We start from the raw sequence: 11,309 nt of genomic DNA on the forward strand, positions 1-11,309 counted from the left end.
ATCATCATCATCATTATCAGCCTGACTATACCCACTGCAGGGCGAAGGCCTCTCCCATATTTCTCCACTTAACCCGGTTCTGTGATAGCTGCATCCACTTGACCCCTGCGATCTAGTTAGCCTCATCCGCCCACCTAACTTTTTGCCGCCCCCTGCCACGCTTTCCTTCCCTTGAAATGCAATTTGTTACACTAAGCGACTATCAGTTATGCTCTCTTCGTAATACATGTCCTGCCCATGCCCATTTCTTCTTAATTTCCACTAGAATGTCGGTAACTTGAGTTATTTCTCTAACCCACTGTGCACGCTTCCTATCTCTTAATGTTACCCTTACCATTTTTCGTTCTATAGCCCTCTGGGTTGACCTCAACTTAAGTAGAACTCTCTTGGTTAGCCTCCACATTTCAGCCCCTTAGGTGAGTACCGGTAAAATGCAACTGTTGTATACTTTCCTCTTGAGCGATACCGGTAAGCTGCTAGTCATAATCTGCGAGTGCTAGCCAAATGCGCTCCATACCTATCTTATTCTTCTTGTTATTTCATTTTCATGGTCCGGATCTGCGGTTACTACCTGTCATAAGTAGACATATTCGCCTACTACTTCCAGTACTTCGCTACCTAATGTAAACTGCTGTTCCTTCCCGAGGATGCTGAATATTGCCTTAGTTTTCTGCATACTGATTTTCAAACCTACCTTTCTACTTTTCCTGTCTAGGTCATGAACCATTATTTGCAGTTCATCCCCGGAGTTGCTTAGCAAGGCAATGTCATTGCAAATCGCAGATTACTGAGGTATTCTCCATCTACCCTTATCCCTAACTGCTCCCATTCCAAGTCTCTGAATACTTCCTCTAAACAAGCTGTGAATAGTACTGGGGAGATTGTGTCTCCTTGCCTAACTCCTTTATTTATGGGAATTTTGTTACTTTCTTTATGCAGAACTATGGTTGCTGTGCAGCCACTATATATATCTTCCAGCACTTTCACGTACGGCTCGTCTACCCCCTGATTTCGCAATGCCTGCATCACCGCCGAGGTTTCAACTGAGTCAAATGCTTTTTCGTAATCAATGAATGCTATGTGTAAGGGCTGGTTATATTCCGAGCATTTTTCTATCACCTGATTGATGGTATGGATACGATCGATAGTAGAGTACCGTTTCCGAAAACCTGCTTCATCCTTTGCTTGATTGTAGTTAAGATTTTCCTGATTCTATTAGCGTTTACCTTAGTAAATACCTTATACGTAACAGACAGTAAGCTGATTGGTTTGTAATTTTTAAGGTCCTTAGAGTCCCCTTTCTTATGAATGAGGATAATGTTTGCATTCTTCCATGGTTCCTGTACCGTCGAAGACAAAGGGCACTGCGTGTACAGTGTGGCCAGTTTTTGTAGCACGATATCCCCCCGTCCATTATACAAGTTATAGAGGTAATCGGGGAAGTGCGATGCAGTGACCACAGTATGGTGAGGTTCCGAATTAGTCTAAATTTGAAGAAGGAACGGAACAGATTAGTAAGAAAGAAACCCATCAATGAATTAGCGGTGAGGGGGAGGGCAGAAGAATTTAGGACCTCGCTACAGAATATTCAGCTCTTACCGAGGACTGCGACATTAAACTAAAAGCAATGAACAATAATTTCAGAGATATCATTACTGAGTGTGCAATAGAAGTAGCAGGTAGGATAGTTAAAGAGGATACCGGTAAGCTGTCTAAGCAGACGAAAGATTTGATTAAGAAACGTCAGAGTATGAGAGCTTCCAATCCAACAGACCAGATCGAATTGGCCGAGATATCAAAGCTAATCAATAAGCGCAAGGTGGCCGATATAAGGAGTATAACATAGAAAAAATTGAGCATGCTATAAAAAAGGGGGAAGCCCTAAATCGGTAAAGAATAAATTGGGCATAGGCAAAAACCAGATGTATGCGATAAGGGTCAAGGCGGGCAACGTCATCACGATAATGGACAAGATAGTTAAAGTCGCCGAGTAGTTTTATAGAGATCTCTACAGTAGCCAAAGCATTCAGAACCGTAACGAGATCGGCGGTAGGGAAAAACAGTCAGATGTTTCACCAGTGACGAAGGACGCTGTCAAGAAAGCATTAGAAACTATGTAAAGCGGGAAATCAGCTGGAGAGGGTCAGATAACTACAGTCGACTGTACAATATTCATAATGGTGCGAGAGTCATTCGAGCCTTCACATTTTAGATGACTACTTAGTAGTCCTTTGTACGAGCCATTGTGACGTTTCTGTGATAGCCGCAAACACTATTTCTACCTTCACTGAGTGCCTGCATCTTTGAAGATTTCCCATGAGCTTCCTGTTGAGAGCACCATTCGGTTCCATGACTTGGTTTCTATGAAGCGCGCTCGTCGGATGTACGAGCCTAGAGTTGAGAAGCCCTTATTGCCCTTTTTGTCAGTGCATACGGACCTAGGCAAGAGAGGAGTTGTGAATGCGTGCCTTTCAAATCCAGTTAGCAAGTCTTTCGCATGCCTAATGAAAATTAGTTTTGATAAACAGGCTGCTTGATTCCCGAAACATTTACTCCTCTCTGTCGCTGCACCAGCAGGAAAGAGCCACAAGGAGTGAAATAGAAGGCGAAAGGGCAACAAGATAGTGGCCGTGCCATTATCCACAAGCTTTCACACTGCCTCAAAAAGGTCGCACAAAAATTACTGGTAATGGTGTGTACCTCTGCACCTGAAAGATTGTCCCGCATATGCAAGGCCACCTGTCCGGACAGAGGGGTTCAGAATAATTGCACGGTTCGGTATAGAAACTTCTTTGCACTGTGCACCGAAGAAATAGTCTACAAAGTACCGCTTTCGTGCGAAACGGCTTACATAGGGCAGTGAGGCCGATGTCTTAATGAGCGTTTAGGAGAGCACAGTAGAGAAGTTAGGGATGGCGGTTCCAGCAGTTGGGCGCAGCACTGCCGTGGTCATAAATGCTAGCCTTGTTTTAAAGTGTGCTAGGTGATTGGCAACAATGCAGACAGGGTAAAGAAAAATAATTATCGAGGCACCATTGTCAGTAGTTCGTCATGGTCGCTGACAAAAGCTGTGCCAACTGGTGAAACGTGTTATGTTTTTAAGGTTTACTTTTTCTTTACAAAGTATGTTGTCTAATCTCAGACGTTTTATCTTTATTTATGCCTATGGAACATAACTCATTTTGGAAACTGATATCTACCGCACATAAAACGTCCCTTCCATCTTTTTGTCTTCTTCATGCCTCAGTCTTGTAGAATGCGCCGGTAATATTAGTTGTGCGAAGCATTCTATTTTCAACCTTCTATTCGTAACACATAGGCGGGACCGGCTGACAAGAAACGAACATGGTGGCCTTAACTGCTTTCGTAGATGACGGTGTAGATTGCAGTCCACGGAGAGTGCAGTGTACTTGAAAGGACAAGAAAACTGTCTCGTCTCTCTAGCACAGGCGAAATATGATAAGCCTAGCATCTTTGTTCCACTTGCAGCAAAGAGTCTAAATCGGCTGCATGTCAGCATTGCATAAGCTGGCCGACATGCAAACCAGAATTGTTTCACGAGGGGCACGGATAGGCAGCTTGGTGAGCTTTCCACATTGGACCGAAGATTGCTTCAGTCGCTTAGCCCATATTGGACTCATATCGGCTGCCCATATCTAATAAGCGGGGCCCCTGTCTCAACGCTCCCTTCTTGGTATGTCGTAAGAACGACATGATTTACCTGAAATGCTTTCTGCTAATGGCAAAAATGAAATGCGAATGTAACCGAGACCCGCTTAAGAAAATGAACATTAGCCGAGAAAAGCTGAAAGCACGTTATTTCTGCTTGGAGGGTACAAAGGCGGACATTCAGAATTGTTAATAACCCTGGTTTTCATTTTCTTCCCTGGGGTGAATAGAAGATGCCTTAGTACCGCAGTCTGAGCTCTTGTGTCGGAGCACTATTACTTTTTGAAAGTCCAACCGCACCGTTTCAATAAAATGGGAAGAAAAACAGGAAAGTTCGCCGTCTGCCTTTTCTTTTTGTTTCTTTGTCAGCATCAGTCTGTGGTATTGAGCCAGAATATGACTGAGGCTCCCATGACATTTGGTGGATACTATGATACGGTCACCCTAAACAGTTTTGCCTTTGATCGCTAGAGAGCACGGCAAGAAAGAGAACATTGCAACATTCGGTGAGGTAATAAGAGACTTGGTCAAAAGACACTCAACAATGTTTTCTACTTGCTGTTGCTAATGACTGCACACTACGAATTCGGTGAAAATAACAACTATGTTTCTAAAGCTGGATTCGCTGTGTTGATGGCTAGCAGCAAGTACGTCGATGCGCATGTTCGTCCACTCTCAAGCGAGGTACCGTCACTTCGAATTTGCTGGAAAATAACACGCTTGCAATACAATTGGAATACTTCTAGAGGAAATGTTTGGCGTTCAGAATGTCATTTTTCAAGCTCTCTGCAGGGTGCCAACAGGCGCATTTTGTTTCTATATGGTCCATACCTTGACACCTTCTGTGTCCTGTGCTCCGACCAGCTCCATGGCATAGAGGTACCCCAGGCCGCCGTACAGCATTGCCTTCGTTCCGCTGCTGTAGTAGAGCGGTGGTGCAAGGGCTCCCAGGGAGATGGAGACCTCGTTCAGCACATGCAGATATTCGAAGTACGGCTCTGCGATGCCGTCGCGTATTCGAAACTCTTCCACGCCAAGGGCAGAGTCAGCGAGGCGTCGCAGGCTGCGTCGAGTCTCTATCCAGAAATCGGCGAAAGAGGCGGCGGTCTCAGTGAAACTGGAGTAGTACTCATCGAGGCCTTGCGCAGTGAGAAATTTCTCTGCGGGCCACGGGAGGGTACGGACATCCATCAGTTTCTCGATGGCGGTGTTCGTAGTGGTATTGTCAATCCAGGTTGCTGCCCCAGTTTTCTCGACGGCCATCTGGAAAAAGGTGGCGCTTTCACTATAATGCTCTAGGACCATACGGTAGGAGCAAAAAAATGACTGCTTATAACGATGCTTCTAGGCTTCGGTCATGTCGCCGGAAAGCCTTTGTCCGCCTCTACTAATTGCGATAGGGACACATCGGAAGTTACATTTTTCTGCCTACTGCGGTGTTTCTGCAAAATACGAGCTTTACTATTATCAACACTTCTAGGGGCTCTCCTAGCAACAAACAGCCCAACGGATGAGCTATGAGCGAATCAGAAATTGCCCGAGGCCTCTCCCTGCCAATAATGCTGAACATTCTCAAGAGTAGACTGAGTTCAAGTTTCCTCACTGCATCAGTTGAGAAATCTTTCTCATGTCTAACAATATATTAACAATTGATCGTACAAGCATAGGGAAATTCGCTAAAATAATGTTTCAAATTCCCAATACGTTTCACTTTAATCGCGGCAAAATCGTCTTGGGAGGTTAGAAGACATATGTGAAGCAAAATAAACTTTAATTGCAAGCCAACTTCATCTTCATATACAACCTCATCTTCATGGTTTCATTGCAAAGAAAAGTGAATTAGGCTAGAAGTAGATTAGCTAGACGACGTGGTAATACAGCAATATATTCTGAGCGCGCATATTTTGCAAGAAGTATTTGCTGTGAATTTATTGAAACCGAGAAGTATAAAATCTAGCGCTAAGTAGCACATTCAGCTATATCCTTTATACGCTTTTCAGTTTACAAATATTCGCCATGATTATTAACTTCTGAACCTTAGGTCGCGAGTTCAGTAAAAGCCGCTGCGGGTGATTTCAAAACAAGGCAAAAATCGGGGCGCCTAAGTATACTCTGCTATCCGTGCGCCCGTAAAAAGAAACCTGGGAAGAGGAATTTCCGCTGCATGCCATTACGGCGTCCATAGCTTGAATTGGTTCAGCCAGCTGAACTAGTTAGACCGTACAAACACCACAAAGCAATTCGCGATCCCTCTTACGTCGCGCTGGGGAAGGTGTTCCTCACTTTGCAAGCGTGTGGCAGCTGCCGACGCAGCCACTAAAAAGGCACGCCCCAACGCGGCTTTAAGGCGAAATCTTTTATTGCCTCATCGTTCTGAGCAGCAGCTATCGGCAGAGGCTGTCGGCAGAGGTTGTCACACTTTCGAGGGAGATAGTTAAATAAATAAACCTTTTCTCCACTGGGAAGCGAAACTCCACCCCTTGAATCCCCAGCCGAGCGCTTTACCAACTGCGCCCCACCCCGGATCATGAAACGTTCATCGTAATTCCCCTGTGTGCCGTGAAGATAGCTGGATTCCACGAGTGACAGATACTACGCCTTTAATTTCCTGTAAACGAACGCCGGTGAACTTCCATTCTTTCAATGGAATGCTGGTGTTGAGGTTGCTGTGGCCGTAGGAAGAAGGAAAAGAAAATGCACGGGCCTGCTACTGGCTCTGTAGCTGATTGATTTATAGGAAGGGAAAGGCGAGCTAACTGTCTCACTTGTTTTCTGTGGACGCCTCAACCACGCCGTAAGGGAATGGAGGAAAGTGGGAGTGAAAGTGGAAAGAGAGAAAGAGGAGCCGTAGTGGAGGGCTACGGAGTAATTTCGACCACCTGGGGATCTTTAACGTGTGTGACATCGCACAGCACACGGACGCCTCAATGCGGACGAGAGAAAGTAGAGAAGAAAGAAAAAGAAGAGGAGAGAAAGACGCGCGCCGCAACAGCCGTCGTCCACCACTTGAGTGGTGGCGAGTGCCACAACGGCATACAACAGATAAAAAATTGGAAGAGGCTTAGCTTGGTTAAGCCCGGTATATTGCGAAAGCAATACCCACGGCTACGCCCAGGTTCAGTTAATATTCGGCTGGTGGAGGTGCTTACGGATATGCTTGTTATGGTCAGACAGTGGTGGTTATACAATGATTCACTCTGGATACGATATGACGTCACTTCTTCGGCGCGTCTCTTCCTTTGGCGTTCAGTTTCCTTAATCCGCGAAGGACGTTCCTTCTCAAGCCACTCCTGTCGTTGTTCCTGGGTTTTCTGGTTACGTCGCAGTCGTTTCGTCAAGTTCCAACGTTCATCACTGCTGAGACTACACCTGGCTTCTGCATCACTGTCCATGGCACTGAGCGAATCAGTAACATCCGTCACATATTCCACTGTTTCCACTGAAGAGGTTGCACGACCACGCAAAGCTGCATACTGAGCACGCCTCTTGGAAAGTCTGCTCTCGCGCTGTTCCTCCGTCTCTGTAGCTCGCCGCTGTCTCTTACGCTCATTGCGATGAGCTTTCCTAGCGGTAGGTGGCATCGTCGAAGCAGATGTTAAACCGCCGGCGGAGGCACCGCCACTACTCGCAGACGGCGCGAGATGGTCGCCCAGCAATTCGGCGTGATGTCACAACACCTGTTGCGCTCCTGGCGGACAGCGCGGGAGTTAGGCCGTCGGTGGTGGCACCGCCACTACTCGCAGACGGCTCTAGATGGTCGCCTAGCTCTTCGGCGTGACGTCACACAGAGGTCCTGCGAAAGTTAAGGGGATTCACTCCGCCGAAGAGGAGCTGGACGCACCCATCACAAAGGCGGAGGTCAGGGCAGAAATATTGGGACAAAATCGGCCCCGGGCCCTGACGGGATAACTAACAAAATTTTAAGAAGCCTGGATGATGACTCCATCAGCGCTCTTACTGAGTATGTGCAAGAAATTTGGACTAAAGGGCACCTGCCTCGGCAGTGGAAGTCGGCAAACGTAATTCTAATCCCAAAACCGGGCAAACCCCCGAAACTAGAAAATCTGAGACCTATTTCTCTAACCTCATTCTTGAGAAAATTGATGGAGCGTGTAGATCAGACACGACTGACGCGCTTTATGGAGAAACACGACCTGTGGCCGCACGAGATGGTCGGCTTTCGACCGGGTTCGAGCACGCAGGACGTGATGCTCCGACTCAAATACGACATAATCGACTCGCGTTCTAGAGACGCCAAAGTGATTCTGGGCCTGGATTTGACAAAGGCTTTTGACAAAGTTAGACACGAAGCGATCCTCCACGGTCTCCGAGAAATCGAAGTAGATGAGCGAACATATGAGTACATCAAGGACTTCTTGTCAAACAGAGCTGCCTGCATAAAGTTTCAAGACATCCAGTCACCCACAGTGAAGTTAGGGAGCAGGGGGACGCCGCAGAGCTCGGTTCTCTCCCCGTTCCTTTTCAACGTGGCGATGAAGGGCCTCCCAGAAGCTCTGAGGAGCATAAAGGGGCTAAATAGTATTTATGCGGATGACATCAATCTCTGGGTTAACCAGGGTAGTGATGCGAGCATTGAGGAGCGCCTGCAAGCGGCGGCGGACGCTGTCGTAGACTACGCTGCCAGTAGGGGTCTATCATGCTCGCCGCAAAAATCAGAATTATTTGTTTATAACCCAAAGTCACTCCGATTCAAACGCAGCTGGGAATTTGACATTAAAGTAAAAGGAAAACCAGTTCCAAAGGTAGATCAAATCAGAATCTTAGGACTATTCATTCAGGAAAATGGATATAATGATGGAACAATCAGAAAGCTAGAGGGATTCGCCACACAAGCCATTGGAATATTTAGAAGAATCGCGTTGAAAGGACGAGGCCTGAAGGAAAGAAGCTTGCTTAAACTCATCCAAGCTTACGTAATAAGTCGTGTGAGCTATATGCTACGCCGTTCTTAAATATCAGATCGGAGGAGAAGAAGAGGTTAGACTCTCTCATTCGACGGTGCATAAAGAGGGCCCTGGGCTTACCAATTGCCACATCCAAAGAGAACCTCCTTTCTATGGGAGTGCACAATAGCTGGGACGAAATAGCGGAGGCTGTCAGAGTTTCGCAGCTGGAAAGATTCAGTAGTACGACCACGGGCAGAACTATACTCGAAATGGTAGGCTTGCAGACAGATAGGGGACTACGAGAAAAATCAAGTACCCCACAGGACTGCCGAGAAAATCTAATCATTCCCCCCCTCCCTCGTAACATGCATCCCATATTCAACACAGAGAGGAGGCAGAAGAGAGCAGAAGCACTAATCACACGCTTCGATTCGATGGACAGGAAGTCGGTTGCGTACGTGGATGCGGCAAGTGGCAACACGGGGGTGGCGGTCGCCTCGGTGGTCGGCGGCCAAGTTGCAATAGCGCTCGCTTGCGTCGGGACACAAGCCCATTTCATAATCAGCGATAGCAAAACGGCTATTTGGAATTTTGGAAAGGGTAGGGTCTCGCCGGAAGCGGCAAGGATTCTGGCCAGTAGACGACTAAACAGGAAAATTCGCCTAATTTGGACCCCTGCACACACGTCCGTTCCTGGCAACGCTGCAGCCCACGAGTTAGCCCGAGCTCTCTACTTCCGGGTAACTTTGAAGCCGCCGGATTGCCGGAACATGGACGAGCGTCTGCAAAATTGTACGGAGATTCTTCAAAATTACAGGTTAAGCAGGAGACTGGTGCCACCACCGGATAAAAGTCTAAACAATAGGGAGGCAGTCGCATGGAGGCGCCTGCAAGCTGGAAACTTTGTAAACCCGGTCTGGGCATATTATGTCCAAATGGAAGATAGGAGAAACGATAAATGCAAGCACTGTGGGGAGAGAGGGACCCTCGACCATAAAATCTGGGAATATATACTAGCTCCCCAGGGGCTAAAACGAATAAAAATGTAGAGAAGCCTGGGAAGCCCTGCTGCGGAGCGAGGTCCCTGCTCCACAGCTACAAGCCATCCGCCTGGCGGAAGAAGCCGCGAAGAGCCAAGACCTCTTCGCCTGCTTCTGTCGCGGAGGTCTCTGCTCCCGTCCCTTAGGCCTGCGTGCCGGGGGCGGGAATTGGGGGCCTCCTAATCTGGTGGAAAATAAAGTTGTTATCTTCATCATACGCGAAAGTTCAATGGTGGCACCGCCACGGTACGGCAAATGCTTGAAAGTGCAAGTAGTATTGCTTTCGCAATAAAATCGACGGCTGGCTAGCCCCCGCAGCGAGCGGCGTTGACCTACCGTCCCAGCCCCGTAGGGCCTGGAACAGCCACCCTTCACCTCCTCCGCCGGGGTTGTGTTCGACAACAGGCGCGCCATGTACCGTCACAACTGGTCATGACGTCACCGGATCCTAGCTTAAATAATAAAGAGGCCATAGCCTGGCGGCGATTACAAGCCGGAAATTTCCTGAACCCTGTCTGGTTGTTTCACACCCAGATAGATGAGAGAAAAAATGATATATGTAAAGCCTGCGAAGCGAGGGGGGCCCTCGACCATATACTTTGGGAATGCCCTAAGTCTCCGGGCGCTAGGGACAACATTAAAAGTAGAGAAGCCTGGGTAACCCTGCTGAGAAGCGACGTCCCCGCTGACCAGCAGAAAGCCGTCCGCCTGGCGGCTGAGGCCGCGAATAACCAGTGTATATTCGCCAGTCCTTATTTGCGGAGGTTCCAGCCCCCGTTCCTCAGGCCTCCGTGCCAGGAGCGGGGAGTAGGAGGCCTCCTAAATCGGTGGAAATTAAAGCTTTAATCAATGCATAGACGAAGCTGACCGCAGCGGGCGTCCGGTCCAGGGGTCCGTGTGGCGCCTTTCATTTGGCGCTTCCTCGAACGCAGCATCACACAGAAAACGGAAGCAGGCCCAGATGTCTAGGAGCCGTTAGTAGGAAAGGCATCAGCGGCATTTCAAATTGATTTGCAGGATAGAAAAAGCGTGGTATCTGTCGCAACTCTCCGCGGACACATGTACTACGCCCTAAAGGAAGGTGGAAGTGAAATAAGATAAGATAGAGGTGCCGTACAGGAGGGCTACGATCCACTGCGCTATAATGGCTTTCGCCTCATCACACTCTAGTGGTCCAAAGAGCCCTTTAGATTTTTTATTGCCTACTTTCCCTTTTCCGCCCTTCGCGCAGCGAAACGGTAGCTACCATTGATTTTTAGCGTGACCTTTGGCTGACCGCCAAGCACAGCTGCGCAAAAGCAGGGGCCCTAACTCGTTCCGTCAACTCGCGAGGCAGTAGCTACCAAACGCGGCGTAACTCCCGCTCCCTCCGTGAGGGAGCGCTACAGCCGGAGTGACGTCATCGCATCTGCCACAGAATCAGGGGCCCCAACTCGCGCCGTCAACTTGCGAGGCGGTAGCTACCAACCGCAGCCTAACTCCTGCTCCTACCGCTGCTACCGCCAATGGTGCAACGTTGGATACTATAGGAGGTGGCCTAGCGGCAGATAGAACCAACGTAGTCTCCAGCGATGCTTTCACACAGCCGGTCTAGAGGGAGAGCGCGCGCTCTTTCTTACGGCTTTCTCAATCCCGCGGGAACAATTGGAACGTTTCTCCTTGAGTTAAGCTCTCTGCCGCCGCAAGGGGTGCG

The 11,309-nt window shown here is 48.2% G+C and overlaps 1 protein-coding gene across 1 annotated transcript in view; it reads right to left on the reverse strand.

Moving 5' to 3' along the window:
• Positions 1-4,932, reverse strand: part of LOC146177767 (endothelin-converting enzyme 1-like) — a 44,155-nt gene extending 39,223 nt beyond the window's left edge. Inside the window, exon 1 of the mRNA XM_084581634.1 lies at positions 4,501-4,932. Within this exon, the coding sequence (XP_084437760.1) occupies positions 4,501-4,932 (432 nt within the window). The remainder of the gene's footprint in view (positions 1-4,500) is intronic.
• Between the last annotated feature and the right edge of the window lie 6,377 nt (positions 4,933-11,309).

The sequence above is a fragment of the Amblyomma maculatum genome, chromosome 10 (genome assembly GCF_055883805.1).
Source record: "Amblyomma maculatum isolate TAMU_Amacu chromosome 10, ASM5588380v1, whole genome shotgun sequence".
NCBI classification, from domain to species: Eukaryota; Metazoa; Arthropoda; class Arachnida; order Ixodida; family Ixodidae; genus Amblyomma; species Amblyomma maculatum.